Source organism: Bubalus bubalis, chromosome 8 (assembly GCF_019923935.1).
Source record: "Bubalus bubalis isolate 160015118507 breed Murrah chromosome 8, NDDB_SH_1, whole genome shotgun sequence".
NCBI classification, from domain to species: Eukaryota; Metazoa; Chordata; class Mammalia; order Artiodactyla; family Bovidae; genus Bubalus; species Bubalus bubalis.
Genome location: NC_059164.1, coordinates 105,114,525 through 105,139,348, shown reverse-complemented (window position 1 = coordinate 105,139,348; position 24,824 = coordinate 105,114,525). Strand labels below are relative to the sequence as shown.

At 48.7% G+C, this 24,824-nt stretch overlaps 2 gene segments (V, D, J or C); both read right to left on the bottom strand.

Moving 5' to 3' along the window:
• Window positions 1-12,789: 12,789 nt before the first annotated feature.
• On the bottom strand, window positions 12,790-13,785 carry LOC123327524. The segment is given in 2 exon segments: window positions 12,790-13,554; window positions 13,664-13,785. Coding segments are annotated over 2 exon segments (534 nt in total).
• A 5,815-nt stretch (window positions 13,786-19,600) lies between these two features.
• On the bottom strand, window positions 19,601-24,812 carry LOC102408266. The segment is given in 4 exon segments: window positions 19,601-19,740; window positions 21,087-21,090; window positions 24,455-24,621; window positions 24,737-24,812. Coding segments are annotated over 4 exon segments (387 nt in total).
• Window positions 24,813-24,824: the final 12 nt, after the last annotated feature.

Sequence of the window (24,824 nt, the reverse complement as noted above, 5' to 3'; positions counted from 1 at the left end):
AGATTTGATGTTTAAATTAAGTATTGCCAAATTCTAAGTAGTGTACTTTATAAAGAGGTTTTATATATATGAACCGATTTATTTCTATACTTATAAAATCTTGAAATAACTATCCAGTCAGTAGAAGACCTAGGAGGACTTCTCTCCAAAGAAGACATGCAGATGGCCAACAAGCACAAGAAAAGTTTGGCAACAACAGTAATTATCAGAGGAATGCAAGTCAAAACTATAGCGAGGCATCACCTCACACTGGTCAGAATAGGCATCATTAAAAAGTCTACAAGTAATAAATGCTGGAGACAGTGTGGAGAAAAAGGAACCTCCTACACTGTTGGTGGGAATGAAAACTGGCACAGCTACTAGAAGAGTTCAGTTCAGTTCAGTTCAGTCGCTCAGTCGTGTCCAACTTCTTGCGACCCCATGAACTGCAGCACGCCAGGCCTCCCTGTCTACCACCAACTCCCAGAGTCCACCCAAATCCATGTCCATTGAGTCGGTGATGCCATCCATCCATCTCATCCTCTGTCGCCCCCTTCTCCTTCTGCCCTCAATCTCTCCCAGCGTCAGGGTCTTTTCAAATGAGTCTTAGAAGAGTATGGAGGCTGTTTAAGAAACTAAAAATAGAGTGACTGTATGATCTTTCAATCCCACTTGTAGGCATAAAATTAGACAAAACTGTAATTCTAAAAGATACATGGACCTCAGTGTTCTTCATGGCACTATTTACAATACTCAAGATATGGAAGCATCCTAAATATTCATCAACAGATGAATAGATAGAGATAGTATGTGTGTGTGTATATATATACACACACATATTATATATATGCACAGTGGAGTATTATTCAGCCACAAAAAGAATGAAATCATGTTATTTTCAATAAAATGTTTGGACCTAGAGATTCTCATACTAATGGAGTAAGGCAGAGAAAGACAAATATTATATGATACAGCTTACAAGTGGAATCTAAAAAAAAGTACGTAAAAACGAACTCATTTACAAAACAGAAATAGACCCACAGACATAGAAAAGAAACTCATGGTCACCAATGGGGAAAAGTGAAAGTGGAAATTGCTAGTCGCTCAGTGGTGTCTGACTCATAGACTGTAGCCCACCAAACTTCTCTGTCCATGCGATTACCCAGGCAAGAACACTGGAGTCTGTTGCCATTTCCTTCTCCGGGGTATCTTCCCAACCCAGGGATGGAACCTGGGTCTCCTGCATTGCAGCAGATTCTTTACTGCCTGAGCCACAGGAGAAAGGTGCTGCTGTTGCTGCTAAGTCACGTCAGTCGTGTCCGACTCTGTGCAACCCCGTAGGCGGCAGCCCACCAGGCTCCCCCATCCCTGGGATTCTCCAGGCAAGAACACTGGAGTGGGTTGCCATTTCCTTCTCCAGTGCATGAAAGTCAAAAGTGAAAGGGAAGTCGCTCATTCCTGTCTGACTCTTAGTGGGGAGGGATCAATTAGGAGTTTGGGATTAACATATATGCATTACAATATAGAAAATAGATAATAGATAATCAACAAGGACCTACAACATAGCACAGGGAATTATATTTGGTATTTTCTAACAGCTTATAAGGAAAAAGATTCTGAAAACATATACATACACATATATGTATTTTTGTTGTTGCTTTTCAGTCACTAAATTGTGTCTTACTCTTTGCAACCCCATGGACTGTAGCCCGGGTTCCTCTGTCTTCCACTATCTCCCAGAGTTAGCTCAAACTCATGACCATTTAATCAGTGATGCCATCCAACCATCTCGTCCTCTGTCATCCCCTTCTCCTCCTGCCTTCAACCTTACCCAGCATCCGGGATTTTTCCAGTGAGTCAGCTCTTCCCATCAGGTGGCCTAAGTATTGGAGCTTTAGGTGCAGCATCCATCCTTCCAGTGAATGTTCAGGGTGATTTCCTCTAGGATGGACTGGTTTGATCTCCTTGCAGTCCAAGGAACTCTCAAGAGTCTTCTGCAACACCACAGTTCGAAAGCATCAATTCTTCAGTGCTCAGCCTTCTTTATGGTCCAACTCTCACATCCACGCATGACTACTGGAGAAACCATAGCTTTGACTAGACAGACCTTTATTGGCAAAGTAATGTCTCTGCTTTTTAATATACCCTCTAGGTTTGTCATTGCTTTTCTTCCAAGGAGCAAGTGTCTTTTAATTTTGTGACTGCATTCACCATTGGCAGTGATTTTGGAGCCCAAGAAATTGAAATCTGTTACTGCTTCCGCGTTTTCCGCTTCTACACGTGTACGTGTATATGTGCATCACCAAATCACTGAGCTGTACACCTGAAACTAAGACAACAGTATAAACCAACTGTACAGATGATACAAAGAAGAAACAGAAAGAATCCCAACTCCAGCTTCTGAGATTGTCAGACTCAGGAGACTTAGAGAAACTGCAAGAGAGTGGCAACTTGGATTCACACCCACATTTAATTATAAGCCACAGTTTTTTAAAGAAACCATACTATGTTACTCTAATCACTTTAAAGTATACTCACCGGGAGCTGTACTAACGAGTATACTTTGATTAGAAGAGTGTTCAGTGTGGAATATTCTGATAAGACTTAACACTGACATAGACATAGGCAAAAAGAAAATGTTGAAATGTTCACACAAACTGGAAGTCTGGACTTGAATCCAGTTGTTCACACACTAGGATAAATGTCTAAATTGTGCTGGGAAAAAAACCCCAAAACTCCATGCAGCTCTGTATACAATATATCCGTGCCTGCTCAGTCTTGTCCAACTCCTGGCGACCCCATGGACTGTAGCCCACCAGGCCCCTCTATCCATGGAATTTTCCAGGTAAGAATACTGGACTGGGTTGCCATTTTCTACTCCTGGGGATCTTCCCCACCCAGGGATGGAACCCACGTCTTCCACACCTCTCCTGCATCTCTTGCATTGAAAGCAGACCTTTTACCACTGAGCCACTCTATGTAAATGGGCATTAATTAACCTCTTTCACAAGTGTCAGAGTATCAGTTATATATTTACATACTTGGCTTTTTCTATGAAAGTAAAGGTTATAAGACAGTCTTTATAGAAGGACTTATGTCTCCCCTAAATTCAATTGTTGAAGTCCTAAACCCCCGTGAGGCTGTATCTGAACTTATGACCTTGAGAGAGGTGGTTAAAGATGAATTACATGATGCAGGTGGGACTCTAACACAGCGTAACTAGCATCCTCATGTGAGAGGAAGAGATGCCAGAGAGCCCTTTCTCTGTGAAAACCCAGAGGAGAGGCCCCGTGAGGCCACAAGGAGAAGGCAGCTGCCTCCCAGCCAGGAGCAGAGTTCTCACCCGAAACCAACCCTAGCCCCTGCATCTTGGGTTTCAGGCCCCAGAACTGTGAGAAAATCAGTGTGTGTGGTCTAAGCCACACAGCCTGGTGTTTATTGCGGCAGCCTGAGAAGATCCCCAGGAGGAGGGCATGGCCACCCACTCCAGTATCCTTGCCTGGAGAATCCCACGGACAGAGGAGCCTGTCAGGCTACAGTCCACGGAGTTGCAAAGAGTAGGACACAATTGAGCAACTAAGCACAGCACAGCACGAGCAAGCTAGTCAATAGTATAGACCTGCAGAAAGTCAGGATAAGAAGCAAAGAGGAAGGCAGGTCTGAGCCAGGCCCTGAAAAATGAGTAGTACCTGGTCGTGTGTGGGGAGGAGAGAGGGCCCGTGGGGCCGTGGGAAGAGAGAGAGAGTGGATGCAAAGGATTTAAGATGCATCTGCATCCAGGGAATTTAGCAAAGTTTGGTCACAGAGCGCATCGCATCCTGAGATGGCCCCAAAGCAGTGATCTGAAGCAAATAGAATCTGGGTGTTGAAGGGATTCCAGGGAAGCAGAGTTGACCTGGAGAGCCTCTGCCTGTTTATAACCAGAGGAGCCATGCCCTCTTCTGTTTGTGGGAGACACTGAACCGTGCCCAGAGGACGCAGGCAAGGGAGAGAGGTCTAGAAGGAATAAGTGAGGTCAACTCTGGGTTTCACACACCATCCTCACGTCATCTACGTGGTGAGGTCCTCACCTGGACTGGCCCCAGGTGGTGCAGGTTGTTAGAAACACTGGTGATTCAGGACTGTGGGAGGAGGAGGAAAGAGATGTTTTGAATAACACAGTTGTTTTCTTCTTCTTTTTTTACTCATTTTGCAGCTCTAGATCTATTCTCAACCACTTCATGCGTAGTTTCTGCCCTGGACCTTCCCCATATGTCAATTTCTTCTCCCTAAAGTATACAAATCAAACGCTTGTGATGCTATTAGAATCACACACTTATCATGTCATTTTGTTCCCCAGGCGGGCACTCTCTTCCTCAAAAAGGAAACCTCCAGTTAGTAAATGACAAACCCTTCCTCTCCCCTGGTAGCATCCAATGTCAGACGAGGAAGGTTGTTTTGGAGCAAACCTGGTGATGTAAGCCTGTTCTCTGAACACATCTTCTTGACCTCTCTTGTCCCTCCCTGCATGGCACGAGAGCCCAGGACTGCTTTCCAGGGCCCCCAGTCATTTTTCTCTCCCACTGCAGTCCCCAGGCTCTCATGGATCTGGCAGCTCTGAGGTTGCTGCTGGCACCAAGGTACAGGGCCAAGTCAGTCAGCTGCAAGAGGCTCATGTTCAGCTCAGAGCGGGAGTCACTAACCCGTTTTGCTGAGAATTGATCTGGGAAGTTGCCTTTAGTTCTTTGCAGTTTCATAAAACTCAAAGAAGAACCGAGGCCCCTGACTCAGGGCCTGTTGGTACCAAGATACCCTGGGTGGTGGGGGGTTGGCCAGAGACAGGGGAGCATCCCAGGGTCCCTCGCAGTCCTCTTGCTTTAATCAGGTATCTCGGGGTTTGGGTGACTCCAGAATCCACAGGGCCTGTGGGGTAGAAGATTGGGGCTGAGAAAGAATGTGGGAGAGAGCCTGATGCTGTCTTGGATTCAGGCAAAGTAAGGCTTAGAGAAGCCACTCCTGTGCCAAATACCCCTGCTGCCAGGAGACAAAGAGCCACACAGCAGACGGGGATGCAGCCCATGGCAGGAGGGCCACAGCTGGGAGGCGTCTCCTTGCTCAGAGCTCTGATTCTCTGAGAGCTGGTGTCCTGGGCCTCCTTCCTGTGACTGGAGGTGAGGCAGTGACGTCACTGCTCTGATGTTATTGCCTCTGCTGGTTCCCAGGAATCTGACCTCTCAGTCCAGGTCAGCTGATCCAGGAACTCTGCTCTGTCCTGCAAAGTCTCTTAGATGACATGTGAGCTGAATGTGCTAGTTAAGGCGAGGCTGGTTTAGGCCACACGCCCTTCCCCACAGTACTCTTGCCTGGAAAATCCCAGGGACGGAGGAGCCTGGTGGGCTGCAGTCCATGGGGTCTCGAGGAGTCGGACACGACTGAGCGACTTCACTTTCACTTTTTCACTTTCATGCATTGGAGAAGGAAATGTCAACCCACTCCAGTGTTCTTGCCTGGAGAATCCCAGGAAGGGGGAGCCTGGTGGGCTGACGTCCGTGGGGTCACACAGAGTCGGACACGACTTAAGTGACTTAGCAGCAGCAGCAGCAGCCCTTCCCCATGGCTCCTTTGCTTTCCCTTTGAGGCAGGTGTTTCTCTACCTGTCCCTGCCCTCTCCCAGCTCCATATCCTTCACTTTTCCTGCAACCTTAGGGTCTCCCTCGGCACTGCATAGTTGAAGTTCATGGCTCCCAGCTGGGACAGCAAGCCTGCACATTAGTGTCTGTGCTATTAAGTCTTCTAGAGGGAAACAGCACCACATAATGCTGTTTTTTAACCCTCCTGGTCCCAGGCACTAGCTCTATCTGCTTGCTTTGCCCCAGAAACTTCTGGAGTTTGGCAGTCCACAGTGCCCCCATGAGACCTATGGGTGACTTTGCCCTGAGATAATAATCATGGGATGTGTTTAAATTAGAAAATATTTCACTGGTTGCCTATTGCAGTATGTTCTTTGTTTTGGGGGTGGGGGGAGCTTTTGCTTTGTTTCTCCTAAAGTCACACACACACACACACACACACACACACAGATCATATAGAAACCAGCCCTAGATGACTTGTGATTTTGTATTTTAAGCAAAAAAGAAATGTGGCCATGAAAGAACTGTTTTGACTTTAAGCATTTTTGATGAGGCGAATGGTACAAACCCGGCTTAGGTTAGGTGAGACACTAAACTTGGTTTTCTTTTCATGACTGCAGACAACTTACTCAAAGCACACCACATAGGCCTTTTTGCAATGTTCCCACTAATCAGCTTAGCCCAGAATAAGAAAATAATGCCCCTTGTTTCTGGCAAATCTCTTCTATCCTGTCTCTTTTAGAAATCCTCTTTTTGCCTCTGTTCATTGATAATAATATTCATACAATGCCCATTTGCCCATATATGAGTAAATGTGTATAGATAAATGATCATATTTCTCTAGACTTTTCTTTGATGCTCAAGTAGGAAATTAAATATCCTAACCTTCTGTAACTATTATGCCAGAAAGGATACTAATGGATTAATGCAGAATAACAAAATTAATAGAGGGATTTGGGAAAATAGAATCTAAGAAGGACTCATTTCCAGAGCCAGTATCTCCCGTTGGAGATAATTTACATTGAATTACCTGTGACTTGGTCTTATAGTGAATTATATAGAGTGAATATAGATATTCTAATGGAATCTATTTCTTGACTTTCCAAGTCTGAAGGCAACAAGCCCTCCAAGAACCATTGAGAAGAGATCCCTGATTCAGCCGCATGTGACACTGTTGGGCAGTACATCAATGTCATCGATGACCAGCTGATGTGCCAGCAAGCTAAGAGTGACCAGACCTCTTACAAGATCCACCCAGTGGAGGGAAATTCCACCCTGAGTGAATCTTCATGGATATGAGTCAGATCAAATTAACTCAAGCCCACATGGAAATGTTCTGTAATTGAATACTTTTTACCAATTTTGTGTACACGTAACTCATTAAAACCTTTCACAATAGCATCATATGTGTCTTATGGAGTTTCTGATAGTAGATAAGGAGAAGGTTCTACACAAAATCATAGAAATATGAGCAATCACTATAAATTACACTAAGGAAGGTGTATTTCTCTGCTTTATGGAACACTTGGCATCTTTTGGCATCAATTAGAAAAAATTGCAAGATTGCCAGTCAAAACTTAAGTATTTGAAGAAAAAAAAAAACTCAGAAGATTGTTTAAGAGATGCCTGAGGCCCCATAATAAACAGTCATTATATTTTAGACAAGGGAAGCCCAACTGATATTGTAACAATGGACAAAATGTGGAGCCACTGGCTTCTGGGTCCTTCTAAAATTGCAACCTAACATCACCTAGGTTGCATCACCTGGCTCCTTCATAGGGGAACCTGATGAGGCAAGAGGTAAATGTGAGCACTAGAGATTCATCAAAAATCAAGAGAATATTCTGGAAAGACTGAAGCTCTTTGGGGCTGGAATATGAGTAAGATGAGGGGTGAGTCCAGGTCAGCAGTGAGAAAACAGTTGGTGAAAATAATTTTCATTCTGCTCTTGCCTGACCCCTTCTTCACTTTGAGACAATCTGACCTGCATTTTTATTGCAGAAATCAATAGCTGGGTATGAGATACCACTAAAGGACCAGAAAAAACAAAATTAACTGCACAATATGTAACCCCAGAAAGTGAGTCATTGAAATCAATTAATTAACAATTTAAAACAAGCATAACAAATATACTACACGAAGATCTGAAATATAAATAAGAATATAGAAGATGTTACCATGTAAGAAAATGTAAGGCCAATTAATAGGAATTCTTAACCTGCAGCCCACCTAGTTTATTTTATATCAGCATTTCAAAATGTTGTATTATGGAGAAGGAGGTTCAAGTTATCAGATTCTCTAAGAGAAGCCAATGTTTCATGTAAACACTAAGTTTTTGTTCCAGTAGGAACTAGTATATATCCATCTTTTCCTGAAATAATGACTCCTATCATCAAGGAACTTTTTCCCTTATTTTCCCCCAAAACAACATTTCAGCTAATAATCCAGATAAGATCTGTGAAGCTCTCCTTTGAAAACTAAGTGAAATTTCCCAGAGCTTATAAATTCCAAAAACTATGAAAATTCAAAGCCCTTCCAGGGGTTTCTGACCATGCCCATGGGATCTGCATTCCCCTGGTCTTCTCTAACCCTGTCACATTACCTGGCCAAAAAGCTAAGACTGCCTTTGATTTCCTCAAGAAAATTATGAAAACCCAATGAGTTTCCTAGATTCTAAAGGAGATGTGGGTGGTGCTGTACGGCAGGGGTCCCCCACCTCTGGGATCTAGTGCCTGATGATCTGATGTGGAGCTGATGTAATAATAGAAGGAATAAAGTGCACAAGAAATGAAGTGCACTTGAATCATCCTGAAACCATCCCCCCACCCTCCATCTGTGAAAAATTGTCTTCCGTGAAACTGATCCTTGATGCCAGCAAGGTTGAGGACAGCTGCTTTAAAGGATCGACCGGTGACTCAGAAGTAAAGAATCTGCCTGTAATGCAGGAGACGTGGATTCGATCCCTGGGTTGGGAAGATCCCCTGGAGAAGGAAAGGGCAACCCACTCCAGTATTCTTGCCTGAGAAATCCCATGGACAGAGGAGTCCATGGGGTCGCAAGAGTGGGACATGACTTAGCGACTAAACCACCACCACACTGCTAATTATGTCAAAATTATAGCCACTATACCAACCTTGCTTTTCAGTTTGCTTCCAACAGGTCTGTCTATTCACCTGAAGTGCCCTTGCACCCTGTTCAACCCAAAGACCTCATCCTCCTCATAACCTGAAAAGAGCAAGGACCTGACCATCGGGTGGCTGTGAAGTGGATGGGACAGGGCCACGTGAGGTCTTGCTAAGCACACAGTCATCAGTGAACACAGCTGGGCTTAAGCCATGGATTTAGCACAACAATGTCAAACGACCGAGGAGAGCCTCCACAGTGCCTCCTCCTAATAAACTGGAAGTCTTTACATTGTCATCTGGGGCAGGAAGCTTCCAGTAATTTCCTGGATTTTTTTTTTTTTTTCACCTCCATCTTCTCTGGAGCCCTCCAGGTTTCCTGTGTGGTATTTCCCACTGGTTGTAGTGCTGGTCACAGCTCCTTTAAATCCCCATAATTCACTTCCCCACCATTCTACTTTTTTTCCAGCACAAACTGAAGCAACTAGAACTCACCTTCCTGGTGAGAAGCTAAATGGTATCACCACTTGGGAAAATAGTGCATCACTTTTATAAAGTGAAATAAGTACTTATCATACCACCCAGCATGCCCACTTCTAGGTATTTACCCAAGAAAAATGAAAGTATATGTCCACATAAAAGCATTATAATCAGAACACTGCTTATTGCCCCTTTATACACACAGACAAAATCTAGAACAATGTAAGTGTTCAGCAGCGTGTAAATGAATAAAATAGAAATTGTGGTCAAAGTGAAGTCACTCAGTTGTGTCCAACTCTTTGCCACCCCATGGACTATACAGTCCATGAAATCCTCCAGGCCAGAACACTGGAGTGGGTAGCCTTTCCCTTCTTTAGGGAATCTTCCCAACCTAGGGATCGAACCCAAGTCTCTTGCTTTGCAGACAGATTCTTTACCAGCTGAGCCACTAAGGAAGCCCTGGCAGATATATAACTCCTTGCTAAAAACTAGCAAGGGAGGTACTCTTTCTGTCCCCTTCTAATGTCTATGTCAGAAGCTTTCTCTATCCCTTTTATACTTTAATAAAACTTTATTACACAAAAGCCTTGAGTGATCAAGCTCATCTCTGGCCCCGGATCAAAATCCTCTCCTCCGGAGGTCGTGAATCCCAACGTAGCTCATGGCACACAGCCGCAAACTTTCAGTCTCTCCAGGGCATAGTTCAGGAACCCTCAGGTCTTAGCCTCTGACAAGTCAGTCCTGTCTTCACCCATCAGGTTCAGAGCAAGCAGCTCTGGGCATACGATGCCCTGTGCATGTTTGCTCTTGCCGAGTCTGTCCTCTGTGGTGACATTCTTGTTGGACCAGATCCCTGAAAGCCCAAGAGCATGAGGTCACATACAAAGGGCCAAAGAAACTCTCTATGCTGGCCAGCAGTGTCCCACGGTGCTTCTGCCTTGTCTACCTTCTGTCCCAGAACATCCTTCTCTCACCAGTACTCACTCTGCTGTTGAGATCCTTTGTCTTCTGGAAAGTTCCCAGTTGGAGGTTCCTGGATATTCCTTTGCAATTCTCCCCTCTCCTCTCCAGTAAGCCAGTCTCCACTCAAAGACAGAAGAAAGGCATGTTTTGCAAAATAGGAAATAACACAAACAGAGAGCAGAAGAGAATACAGAGGTTGCCCTGTAGGCTCTCCAGGTCATTCATTGGCCAAGTCAGTCCCATTGCTGGGGGCCATGGCCATATTCTGTGGTGCCTGGGAGCCTTTCCTGAATACCACAGCCCCAGATGTCCTGTGCAACATGTCTTCTTCTGCAAATTAAAGCTGATTTTGACCTGTGCAAATGGAAAGCAGCTTCAGCCTCCCAAACCTCCACCCCAATCCACTGCAGCCTTGAGCAGGGCAAAGAGATGCTGTGGAGTTTGTGAAAGGGCAGGAAACATCTCTGTGAGGCTGTGGGCGAGCTGCTGGCACAGAGGAACATGGCCTAGTCCCCTAGCTGTGCGGGCTGCATCTTCAGAATGAGGTACATGCCATCGGGCATCTCAGCTGAGAAGAAATCCTCCATAAAGTATGCCTTTTCTGAAGGCTCTTTGTCGTAGATGGACATCAGAAACTCCATGCCCTTTCCCGGGGTCTGTCAGTACCAGTAGAGGTACAAATGACCAGGCATAGGGTCACACCTCATGTCACCTCCCATCCCATCTGTGTGATGTAGCGGCGAGGGCTCTGGCTGACACCAGGTACCAAGTGTCCTGTGGGAGGGCACAGAGGCCAGGAAGAGAATGAGGCAAAGGTGTGGAACTGCCTTTAGGTCAAGGGAACGGGATGGGAGTTTCCCACACACCTCTAGGATGCACTTACTCCCAGGAGACCAAGGATCACCCAGCAGAAGAGCCTGCTGTCCATGGTGGGGTCTGGCAGGGCTGAAGCCACTGCCAGTCGGGCATCTGGTCCTTAGCAGCCCCAGGGAGGAGATCCTGTGATGACGTCACAGTCCTGGGCAGCACCCACAGACTCAGGAGCGCCCCCACAGGAGGGAGCCTTAGTGCCCATGGACATGTGATGCTCTTAGGACTGGCCCTTGTGTGTCCTGAGGGGTGCAGACTCCCAGCCCCCAAGCTGCAGAGGGACCCTGGGAGAATACAGGCTTCAGGACACCTAGGCCCAGTGTGAAGATCCCAACAGAAGGGTGGGACCCACTCCCCTCTCTGACGGCCAATTCAGAGCCACAATCTGGGCGCATGGACTCTGCACGGCATAGTTCTGAGCCTAATGATGAAAACATGGGGGAAGAGACCAAAGGAAACAAAACAAAAAGAATAACCCTACAAGTGTCACTGTGGAGAGGAAATGTAGTGAGAAGTTGAGACGGGAAACCTGGAAGGACATTTCAGTGCGAGGGAGGGAGAGCAGGTGAGAAGGTAAGCACCCAGCCCAGCATGCCAGCCCTCAGCGAGGGGTGCAGGGGCCTGGTGGCTGCCTGAGGGGTTGAGAGCAAGGGCCTGTGCAGATGTGGGACTTTGATCAGGGTAGGGCTCAGGTTCTAGCCTTGAGTGGGAACAGGACAAATCAGAGAACAGATGAGCTGGATTACAGGATAAGAGAACAGGTGAAGACAGAGGACACATTTCTCAACCTGCTTCCCAAAGCAGGTTGGGTCTCTCGCTGTCCTTTGTGGGGACTCCACCCTGGGACCCTTGCTGGGGAGTCCTTCTCTGATTCCCAAAGCTCCGTGCTGCTCGGCCATGGGAGACCACAGCCTTGGCTGCAGGGGTTCCTGAAAAGGAGAGGCACAGAAGCCAAGCACCTGCTGAGCTCCCAGCAATGCACCCCCCTACGGGGCAGCGGCAACCTTCTTATCCTCTGAGCCCATGTAGGGCATGAGTCCTGAGGTGCTGGCATTTGTGTAGAGGATCCCGGGGGTGCTGGTGTTTGTTTGGAGGATCCATGTGAAACCTTAAGCCAAACCATCCACTTTATAGCAGGCTTGTTTATTTCACAATAAGCAAGGCATTAAAATACTAGATTGGGATGTGTTTATCTTTTAACTATTTTCCAGGGCATTGTCACACGCAGCTTTAAAAAAAAAAAAATCCCCACACTCTAAAGACTCTAGAATAGAATAGAGACTTTAGAATAGAATAGAGTCACCGTGTGGATTGACTTGGCCAGAGGTGTTATGGTTTGGAGCTCTGTCAGGGGTCCCTATCCATGGAGGGCCCTCTGCAGGAAAGAGAAGGGAGCCTTTGTGTAGATGGCAGACAGCTCACCCTCCAGGACGCAGGGCTCTCTGTCAGCCCTGGGCTGTGGGTATGTGCAACCCCGAGGGTGGAAGATACGGGGTTCAGCAAAGACAACCCCGAACACAAAGTCCTGCTCCGAAACATCAGGATGCCTCTGCCTGTTCTCACTGCCTGTTGTGAGCAATGATTCAAGGACATCAGACTCTGACTGATATGGCAGGGTGTGAAGACCTGAAGAGACAGAAGAAGAAAGGAATCAAGCCTGAAGGGTTAAGGCTGGAGTGGAAAAGAGTCCAGTGAGGGGCTGAGCCCTTGAACAAGCAGCCAGGAGGGTGAACTGGAGAACAGCGATCCCAACAGGATCGGGGATCCATGGTCCTCAAGGGCAGGAATGGACAGAGACCCTGGAGAGAGAACGAGGTGCTTTGAAGAAGGTCTGAGCATATCTGGAGCTGGGATCTGGGCTGAGATTAGGGTCTAGCTTGGATGGAAGGGGAAGTCGAAGAAAAAGCACCTTTTAGAAGGAGGGTAGGTAGGACTGCTGTGGCCAGAGGGCCAAGGGTCTTACGAAAGGGTTCCCAGAGGATCAAAGCGATTGGGAAAAGCAGATGAAGAAACTGCTTAAACTTGAATGGCTTGGCACAGTCTTTCTCAGGACGAGCCCGGCATACACTGTTGATGTCTGGGAAGAAACTCTCCACCGCCATGCCACGTGACCCCACAGGCAGGGCTATGGTCTGATGGGAAATGCCAAACCAAGACTTGGATGGCCCCCACGGCTTCCTGTCTGGACCCTGGAGGTTTGTGCACAGGAAGGAATTGCCTCTGCAGGGCTGTGTCTCTACTGCTGGCGCAGAGATAGACGGCGGAGTCCTGTGGTTTCAGGGCGTTCAGGTCCAGGCGGCACTGAGAGCTGTCTGGGCATTCAGGCCAGAAGCGGCTTGGAACACTCTCATTTCCAGCGAGTTCCTGGTAGTTGTGGACGAACATGAGCTCTGGCGGCTTCTGGGAGCTCTGTTTATACCAGTACATAGCATTATGTCCCAGATGTTGTTCACATGTCAAAGATTTCTTGTCCGTCATTCCCATGACTAGGTATTTTGGTATCTGAGTGATCCCAGGGTCCGCGCAGATGGCTGGAAGAAAAGGACAGAATTCAGACAAAGGCCAGAGGGGAGGGTGTTGCTGCAGCCACAGGGAAATGGTTTGGGGTCCGGGGACAGCCCGTGTGAACTCCAGACTCACCTATGCCCAGGAGACAGAGGACCACACAGCAGAGCTGCCTGAAGCCCATGGTGGATCAGGGTCAGGTGGGTGCTCTGGGTGTGTGTGTGGGGTGGGGGTGGGGGGTGGTTGGGCTCTGGCCTCCTCGGCCTTGGTTGGCGGTTTTGTCTGTGACGTCAGTGTCCCTGTCAGTTTCCCCAGTGCCGAGGGATGTTTCTTCTTCCCCTTTTCATGCCTTATATAGATTCTGACAGAAGGTAGATTTGAATCCACTGGGCTGGGATAGTCCTCTGACAGTGAGCTCTTTGGCTATTAGCTGCTCTCCTCATTATATAGATTCTCCCCCTGTCCCGCTCCCTTCCAAGAGCTGCTCTCAGACAAACTATATCCCCTTCAAGATATCGCCTTCTTCCCTGCTCAGTCAGGCAGGACAACATTCAAAACACCATTTCTCTCAGTGTCTCAACTCCAATACTTTGGCCATCTGATGCGAAGAGCTGACTCGTTGGAAAAGACCCTGATGCTGGGAGAGATTGAAGGCAGGAGGAGAAGGGGACGACAGAAGATGAGATGCTAGGATGGCATCCCCGACTCGGAACATGAGTTGGAACAAACTCCGGGAGATAGTGAAGGACAGGGAAGTCTGGCGTGCTGCAGTCCATGGGGTCGCAAAGAGTCCCATACGACTGAGCGACTGAACAACTAACTCCCTGGAGCGCCTTTGCCCAGCTGTGTGGAGGGAGGAGAACCAAAAGGCCATAGTCCTGTTCTGGACCGGTGTCCATCATTAAAAGGCAAGATACCATGATGCCAGCCAGGACCAGACCCTGGGAAGAGTGCTGAGAGGGCCATACACGAGATAAGCCAGTCTTTGTGCCTGTTAAGGGGCTGCCCTTGTGGCTCAGCTGGTAAAGAATTCACCTGCAATGCGGGAGACTCGGGTTCAATCCCCGGGTGGGAAGATCCCCTGGAGAAAGGGAAAGGCTCCCCACTCCAGTATTCTGGCCTGGAGAATTCCACGGACTGTACAGTCCCCGGGGTGGCAAGGAGCCGGACACGACTGAGTGACTTTCATTTCACTTGTGCCTGTATTCAGGGTACAGGGCTTGGCTGGGCTTAAAGCAAACAGGCTGCCACAAGAAAAGAGCACAAGGCAAACGGATCTCAGTTTGAAAATGACTTCGATGTCTTTGAGAAGTCTACAAATGACGCACCCTACTGATTACAATGATGGAAGGTCAAGGCCCTGCTCCCTTGCTCACCACCTCCCTGCCGCCTCCTTGGCCCCTCCCCCACCAGCCTCGGCGTTTCAGCGGAGCCAGAGCGCCTCCCTGTGGCCAAAGCAGCACATTCTCCTGGTCGCAGGTCTCTGACCCCCACAGCTCCTGCAGCCCAGATCTATCATCTGTTCCACAGGAGCTTCCGTGATAGATAGGAGGCTCCAGGGAATCACGAAGAAGAAAGAAGCACCTGAAACAACCAAAACAGTCGGCAACAGTACCATCCGTCCAAGTAACTGCTGCTGCTAAGTCACTTCAGTCGTGTCCGACTCTGTGCAACCCCATAGACGGCAGCCCACCAGGCTCCCCCGTCCCTGGGATTCTCAGGCAACTAGGGCATTCCAATTTTTACCCAACAGACATCGGTTATGTCTGGATCCCTAGGTGTGAACAAAACGCAGACCTGCAGCTCCTACCCAAGTCCCTGTAGAGCTTATAGGCCATCTTGATTTGTTCAGTGAACACTCACTGAGCAACAGCTAGGAGCAAGCACAAAACATCAACACATTCACCCCTGGAATTGTATCATGATGGGTAATTACGCCGGTGGCTCAGATGGTAACGAATCTGCCTTCAGTGCAGGAGACCCGGGCTCGATCTCTGCATCCGGAAGATCCCCTGGAGAAGGGCATGGTAAGCCACTCCAGTGTTCTGGCCTGGAGAATTTGTGGACAGAGGAGCCTGGTGGGCTTCAGTCTGTGGGGTCGCAAAGAGTCGGACAGGACTGAGCGATTAACACACACGCACACTTCCGCTTAGTGATGGACAACCACTAGGGACTCTAATGTATCTCATATGAAGTTTGAGAAATGCGCCAGTGTTTCAGTATTTAATCACTTCATGCACGTGACAGCATATTTACAGTTGCTGCAGCTGCTACAACACAGGAACTGAGCCGAAATGATCTCCAACCCCTGTGCATGGCTAGCATGTTGGACACCAAACCAGGCCCATAGGCTGTCCAGACAGCTTTCCAACCCGGGACTAGCTTAGATGACCCAAGGTGAGTCACTCTGTGTTGTTGCTGTTTGAAGACACTCAGCTGGAAGACAGTGGCCTGTCCCAGTTAGAAAGAGAGAGAGAGACATTGGTGAACAAGCTGTGAGTCCCACAGAGACCCCAGGAGGACCAAGCACTGGTAATAATGAGCCCGCATTCTAGGGCTCCCTAAGAGGATTGTGTGTGTGTGTGCTAAGTCACATCAGTCATGTTTGACTCTTTGCCATCCCATGGACTGTAGCCTACCAGGCTCCTCTGTCCATGGGATTCTCCAGGCAAGAGTACTGGAGTGGGTTGCCATGCCCTCCTCCAGGGGATCTTCCCGACCCAGGGATCGAACGACTCTGATGTCTCCTGCATTGGCAGGTGGATTCTTGACCACTAACACCACCTGGGAAGCCTCTAAGAGTATTTCTCCTAGCAAATGCCACAATCAGATCTGCCAGGATAAAACCAGAGCCTCTCCTCTATATCATCCACAAGACCCTCAGCATCCCCTTCATAATCTTTAAAGCAGAATATTTCAGTTGTCTTCTAATGGTACATCCCACCCGGACTCTATCTCCCTTCTGATGCATTCTGCTACCAGCGTTCCTATACCAAAATATGTTGATCGTGTTATCTCGCTTAAGGTAGGACCACTATCTAGCTCCTGCCAAGAGATTAGTGGTGAAAGTCCTTTCCACGTCCCTAATATCCTGCATCATCTGGGTACTGCCTGATCTCCAGGAAGCTTCAAATATGACACTCAATCAGAATTGGGATGAATGGCCTTGTGTTCCTTCTTGGAAGAAGGAAGTCTGCAGTGGACAAGTCTGCCTCGGCCGGTGCTTCTGGCTCATCCTTTCTAGGTCACCTGTTGTTGGGCTGCACCCTGCAGGCCTGCAAGCCCTGTGGTCGTCCAGGACAGTGAAGAATGAGTCCAGAGACAGTGACAGAGACGTCAGTGGTTTACTGGACAGGAGATGATACACAAAGGGCGCTGGAGCAACACCCCATCGTGCACAGGCAGGATATGGCAGCAGTCTTAGCTGATAAGCTACAGTCCATGGGGTTGCAAAGAGTCAGGAACGACTGAGCGACTTCACTTCACTTTAATTAACTAAAGTTTGCTTCTCTTAGATGACTCTATACATATTGAGTAAAACAGGCCACATGGAGAGGCCTTTTTAAAATCCTCCCTGTGACTTGGGAGAGGACCTGACCCAGATGAGGGAGGAGCTTGTGGCTGCAGTAGAGAGGACCAGGGAGCTGATGCAGGGAGGTGGGGAGAGGAATGTCCTGCCCTCCGTGAAAGGTGGGCAAGAGCAGACACCATGTGAGAGCCAGCCTGCAGCAGAACCTTCCAGAAAGACAGAAATGAGCTGCCTGAGGTGAGACAAGAGTATCTAGATGTATCTATTTACCAACAACCTTCCCTCCTAAGTCTCAGGCTCAGGTGATGACTAGGAGTCTGACCTGGAATAGCATCTTCCTGGTTCACAGGGAGGATGCAGAGGAAAGACAGAGATCAATGGTGGACCCATGGCCTCGAGGCCCAAGACTGAGGCTCAGGCCAACCTAGTCCACACACCCATGGTCACACTGCAGGCATGTGGTCTGCAAAGCCCTGAGGCATCTGGTGCTGGGAGCCTGAATGGGGCCCTCATCTGTTTTATTGCACAGAGAGGAGGTGGCCAAGAAGCACCACAGAGTAGCTGCTGGCACAAAAGTACACAGATGTCTGGGAGAAGTTGGCAGACTACAGCATGATGGGAAGTTCTCTGTGCTTGATCTGGAGATGCTGTACCCATTGTCACGTCTCCTTTCTCCATGGTGGGAGGGCCATGTGAGTAATGGATCAGCCTCAGCCCATGTCCCAGGTCTTGTCAGTACCAGTACATGCAGTCATGACCCAGATCCTGAGTACATTTCAGTGTCAGGCTCTGTCCTCTCCTTACCACCTGGAATCTGGGGTCCTGAGTGACACCAGCATGGACCGCCCCTGTGGAGAAGGAGGACCGATGCTGCACTCACAGTGGACAGGTTTACTGCTGGCACCCCCAAGGGGACCCTGCCCCCCAGGACTCACCTGCCTGCAGGAGACAGAAGACCACATAGCCCAGGAGGCAGAGGCTCATGGCGGGGGCGGGGCAGGCAGAGGGCCCTCTGATCTAAGTGTGGATGAGAGGGGACAGGGGCTCTCCAGGGAGTCCTTCTGAGATGTCACTGTCCCTGCCAGGCCCCAGAGCCAACCTGTCACTCAGAGGCCACGCCCCTTCCCCCAGAGGCTCAAATCAGAAATGAACCTGAGAGATAAGTTCACAACACGGACACCCATCCAGATCAATGGACACAAGCCTCACACGTTGCTGTGTACTTTCTGTATGTGTTCAAGATTTTTTCCGTAAATGTCAAAAAGTGATTAAACGACTTGTATGTTCTAGTCCAGAGATAAGTCTTCATCAACGTGTATATTACTTGTATTTATCTACATATTTCTGGAGTTTTGAATCCTGGGGAAATCCTTCTGGAGTCCTGCTACCCTTTATGATATGTGTCCCAAGAGCACTTCAAACGGAGAAGGCAATGGCACCCCACTCGTGTTCTTGCCTGGAAAATCCCAGGGATGGGGGAACCTGGTGGGCTGCCGTCTATGGGGTCGCACAGAGTTGGACACAACTGAAGCGACTTAGCAGCAGCAGCAGCAGCACTTCAAGGCTCCATTTCCACAACATTGACCGCAGTCCTGAGACTGTCCCTCCACCTACAATGTTTCTCCAAGTTTCTGCACTCAACTTCATCCCAGGCTTATCAATATTTGATGAATTGTTTGGTCTGTTTCTAATCAATTCACTGACAGACAGTCCACCAGTCAAACGCAGGTACAGCTCCTTCATGTTCACAGCAGCCCGTGATTCCCATGTTGGGGAAAGGGAGCAAGCAGAGCCCCCTCAGGCCTGTGACCCACCTTTCTGGGTGGAGAGAATTGGGTGCCCAGCACAGGATGACGTTTAGCCAGAAAGGAGTACTGATGTAGGAGGAACGTGGAGGGAGGTGCAGATGCCAGGGTAAACGAAAATGCTCAGTTTTTATTTGAGATATGCCTCCCAGGGGAATACCTCCTTGTGAAGTGTGGCTGCCATTCATTGAGTAACAGTTCATATCACAGAGCCCCAAACTGTATCTTGTTACACACAACACAACACAACACGTATATGTAATTTGCTTGTACAGAGAGAGTTCCATGAGCGAGGGGACCACGGGTGTTGAGAAGAAACTTGCACCGGGATGCGAGCTGTCACACTTATGAAGTATGAGGTATGGGCAACTCATGTCCCCTCAGATGTACAAACAGTTAAAATAATGCTTATCTTGATGACTTTAGTGAGCATTAAAACATATCAAGAAGTAAATGTCTGGGAAAGTCTCTCGCTCCACCAGAGACTGGGCTTGGCAGGCTGGCAGCTGACACATGGGCACCACTTCCTGAGCTGGGGCAGGAGTGTTTTTGTCCCAGAAGCACCTAATCATGCAGGGCTGTGTCTTGGCTGCTGGCACAGAGATACACGGCTGAGTCTGTCAGCTCCAAGGGGGTCAGGCTCAGTTCAGAGGCAGCATGACTGAACTGTCTTCCTGAGACCCGATCTGATATGTTTCCTTTTTGATACATTTCCCCATCATAATACTGAACAAGGAACTAGGGGCTCTGGCCCAGGGCCTGTTGGTACCAGTACACAGAGAGGTGTTCAGACTCAGAGGAACATCTCAGAGTCACTTGCTGCTTTCTTGATTTGATCAGGTACTTGGGTGTCTGGGTGACTCCAGAATCTACCAGGCCTGTTGGGGAGGAGACAAGGAAGCTGAGGGCAGAGCACAGGGGAAGCCTCCTGCTGCAGCCTCATCGCCAGGCTTCTATCTCAGGGAGGCAAAGACATCTCAGAAGCCCCCACACTGTGTCCAGGACTCACCTGCTCCCAGGAGGCAGAGAGTCACACAGCAGAGGAGCCTGGAGCCCATGGCAGCATCAGGAACCCAGGACTACTTCTGGCTGGGGCGGGGCTCCTGGGGTGAGGGGGTAAGTGCTGACCCTCCTGCTTCCCTGACTGGAGCATTTGCCTATGACATCACTTCTCTGTGTCTCTGCGGGCTGCCCTTGTCCACTGAACCCCTTGCCAGGACCCAGGGCTGGCTCCTCTACGCCCTTCCCTGTCTTGCACAGCCCCTCAGCAAAGGGTGGGTGTGAGATAAGCACTGTCCCCATGTCCCCATATGCCCATCACATGGCTTTTTCTTCTCTTCCTGTCGCTGCCTGACACTCATCACCCACCCTCACCAGCCACAGTGATCCCTCACCCTCCACTTCCCATGCCTCTCCAGGAGAGGATCCCCTGGGCACATCCTGAGGCTTGAGGAACATCCCCACTCCTCTGGGCAGTGAGGAGTCTGTGCTGGGTCCATGTGTCTGGACCACTCAGGGAACTCAAACCTGCTCCCTGATGCAGGCATGTAGCCAAGGTTCCCCTAAGCTGCCCTCTCCAGGGTGACTCTCAACCCCTCCCAGCACACCCTGCTTACCATGGGCCCACAGTGCCTCCTAGAGGCCAATGGTCTCATGAATCTGTGCCTTCCATCTAAAACAAGAATACAAATTCCCCACACTCCACACTTTCAACCCCTACACACACACACACACACACACACACACACACACACACCTCTTATCTGCTGCCTTCCCAGCCTGGATGAATTAGGGCTGATCTTCAAGTCTAGTCTTAGCCTGTGGAGGTAAAACACTGTATGATCAGACATTTCTACTAAGAAGGAAATAATTCCTGCCCCAATACAGTGACAAGAGTTAGCTAAAATGGAGTAATACAGGCAATAGAAATTAAGTCCTCTCAATATCTCAAATGAAGTCAGCCTGGACACTGTATTCCAGCCCTCTTTCTGATTAATCAGATCTATATATTTCCAGATTTCATATTTAAATTAAGTATTACCAAATTCTAGCAGTTGCATTTTATTAAGAGGCTTTATGTGTATTAACCTATTTCTTTCCTATGAACTTGTAAAATTCAAGCTCCACAGGGACCGCCCCTGTGGAGAAGGAGGACCGATGCTGCAGTCACAGCGGACAGGCTTCGTGCTGGCACCCCGAAGGGGACCCTGGCCCCTGGACTCACCTGCCTGCAGGAGACAGAAGACCACACAGCCCAGGAGGCAGGGGCTCATGGCGGGGGCGGGGCCGGCGGAGGGCCGTCTGGTCTGAGGGTGGATGAGAGGGGAGAGGGGCTCTCCAGGAAGTTTAGGAGATGTCACTGTCCCTGCCAGTCACCAGAGCCAATCTGTCACTCAGGAGAGCCACCCCCCTTCCCCCAGAGGCTCTAATCAGAAATGAACCTGAGTGAATTGTTCACATGGGACCGACCTAGACTTTGCCCACAATGGTCTGTCTTGTCAAAGCTATGGTTTTTCCACTAGTCATGTATGACTTGAGAGTTGGACTATAAAGAAAGCAGAGCACCGAAGAACTGATGCTTTTGAACTGTGGTGTTGGAGAAGACTCTTGAAAGTCCCTTGAACTGCAAGGAGATACAAGCAGTCCATCCTAAAAATAATCAGTCCTGAATATTCATTGGAAGGACTGATGCTGAAGCTGAAACTTTAGCCACCTGATGTGAAGAACTGACCCACTGAAAAGACCCAGATGGTGGGCAAGATTGTAGATGGGAGGAGAAGGGGACAACAGAGAATGAGATGGTGGATGGCATCTCCTACTCGATGGACATGTGTTTGAATAAACTCCAGGAGTTGGTGATGGACAGGAAAGCCTGACGTGCTGCAGTCCATGGCGTCACAAAGCATCGGACACGACTGTGCAACTGAACTCACCTGAACAGCTCACAACAGGGAGACCCATCCAGCTCAATGAACATAAGCCTTACATTTGTTGAAAACTTTCCATAAAACTGTTCGCAACCTTATGTATACTTTATTCCAGAACTAGCTGTTCATTATTACATATATTCAGTTTATTGATCTGTAGTTTATTATTTCTGTAGTTTTGAATCTCAGGGAAAATCCTCAGGGCTTCCTGCTGCCCTTTATGACTCACGTGTCCCAAATAATCCCTCATGTTTCTATTATGTTTAATTGACAACAGTCCAGTTCATGTCCTTCCACCCACAATGACTCTGGATCTGGTTCCCTAACCTTAGGGCAGGCTCATCAACATTTGAAATATCCTTGGGCTCTCTTTCTTATTAAGTCACTGACTGATAGCTGCTGCTGCTACTGCTAAGTCGCTTCAGTAGTGTTCGACTCTGTGCAACCCCACAGACGGCATCCCACCAGGTTCCCCTGTCCCTGGGATTCCCAGGCAAGAACACTGGAGAGGGTTGCCATTTCCTTCTCCAATGCACAAAGTAAAAAGTGAAAGTGAAGTAGCTCAGTCGTGTCCGACTCTTCTCGACCCAGTGGACTGCAGCTCACCAGGTTCGGTGCCTGTCACACACAGGCTCAGCTCCTTCATGTCCCCCTGAGCACCTGCTTCTCGAGTTGAGGAGTCGGGGACCAGCAAGCCGAACCGCCTCAGGCCTGTGACCCAGCTTGCTTTGAGGAGAGAAGCTGGTTGCCCAGCACCACGGATGACATGTTGGCACAAAGGAGTATAGACGTGGGAGGGATGTCAGGAGAGATGGCTGACCCCAAGGTAAAGGAAAAATGCTCCGATTTTACGTGAGACATCCATTGCATGGGGGTACTTCCTTGTGAAGCGGGGCAGCCATTCAGTAACCGATATCCTAGAGCCCCAGACTGTATCTCATGCACAAACCTCACACTTGGAAGGACCCTGCGCTAGCTGCCATGCTCTGCTGCTGTGATTTTCAAATTCTCAATCATTTCTGAACCTGAACATCATGCACCTGGTCCTGAGTGGGTGACCGTGGTGACCTCCCGATGAGCTGGTTTCCATGGAACCCGATCGCACGTCTGGGGTCTGGGTGACTAACCGTTCCTGGGGCCTCAGAGACAAAAACACAGAAGCTAAGGTCAGAAGCAACAAATGAGCTCGATGTTGTAGCCGCAAAAACAAGCCTTCAGTTGGAGCCTGGCAAGTCCATGGGATCCATACCTGTGCTCATAGTGTCTCTGGTCCAAGAGACAGTGGGACCCACAGGCCAGGAGACTAGTGCCCAGGCCAGGCCACTACAGAAATGGGGACTTTTCAGTTCAACTCCTGTGACTTGGATGCTGGGGTCAAATCAAAGGCAAGCCTTCTCCTGACATGAAATGATCTCCCACCAAATTGCTGCTGCTGGTTGTCTGATCAGTCCCAGCACCGATGTGTGAGCAGGAGGCCTTGCTGTGTACATATCACATGGGACCTCAAAGGAATTCCCTAGGAGATGAGGACTTCCTGTCAAAATAGCATCATAAAATCATTTCACAGTATGTGTGCACAAGAAAAGAAATTTATGAACGTGAATAAATAATTAAAAAAAAAAAAAAAAAAAGCCTGTAGCAGCAGGGAAAACCTTTGGATGGTCATTTTCCAAACCATTCCTCTCCAGATAGGATAGTCCCTGACATGGATATGGTGCCCACATGCTTTCAAGAACTTCTTTACCCATAATACTTTCCACTGGACAAGGAAATGCAACCCACTCCAGTACTCTTGCCTAGAAAATTCCACGGATGGAGGAGCCTGGTGGACTACAGTCCATTGGGTCACAAAGAGTCAGACACAACTGAGCGACTTCACTTTCAAAATGTGAATAGGTATATTTTAATAATAGATTAGATTAACATTTTAGTTCATAAAGCAGATGACCCTCCATAATGTCGGTGGCCTTCATGAAACCAAGTAAAGTGATGAATAGACGAAAATGCTGATCCTTCCCCAAGTAAGAGATAATTGTCAGCCGATAGCCTTCACACTGGACCATTAGTCCTTCTGCTTTTGAACTTAAACATCAGCTCCCCCTCAGTCTCTAGTAGCACTAGACCCGCTTGCAGCGTTTGGACTTAGCAGCCTTAACAACTATGTGAGCCAATTGCTTTAAAACATGTACCTGTGTATGTGTGTGTGTGTGCGCGTGTGTATTATTTATTCTATGTGGGGGACAGTTTTATGGGGGCAAAGACCACAACTAATGAGGACAGGCTTGAATCAAATTCTTTGATCTGAAAGTAATGACATATAAGATGTGGACAAGTCAGTTCCCCTCATGTATAAACAGGTAAAATAATACTACCTAGGGTGATGTTTGGGAGCATTAAAACACAGTAGAGGAAGAACGTCTGGGAGAGTTTATCGGATCTATCTAGGCCTGACAGGCAGGCAGTCACCCTCACAGCCACTTCCTGAGCTGGGGCAGGAGTGTTTTTGTCCCAGAGGCACCTGATCATGCAGGGCTGTGTCTTGGCTGCTGGCACAGAGATACAACGCTGAGTCTGTCAGCGCCAAGGAGCTCAAGTTCAGCTCAGAGTGAAAGTCACTAAACTGTTTTCCTGAGAATTGATCCGGGAGCTGTGCTTCTCCCCTCACTTCCTGCCTGTAATACTCAACGAGGAACTCGGGGCCCTGGCCCAGGGCCTGTTGGTACCAGTACACGGAGAGGTGTCCAGAGACAGGGGAGCATCCCAGGGTCCCTCGCTGTCCTCCTGCTTTAATCAGGTATCTCGGGGTTTGGGTGACTCCAGAATCCACAAGGCCTGTGGCGGAAGAAGACTGGGGCTGAGAAAGAATGTGGGAGAGAACCAGATGGTGCCTTGGATTCAGGAAAAGTCAGGCCAGGAACACGGATTCTCCCCTGTGCCAAGGACCCACCTGCTGCCAGGAGACACAGAGCCACCCAGCAGATGGGGCTGCAGCCCATGGCAGGAGGGGCAGAGCTGGGAGGCATCTCCTTGCTCAG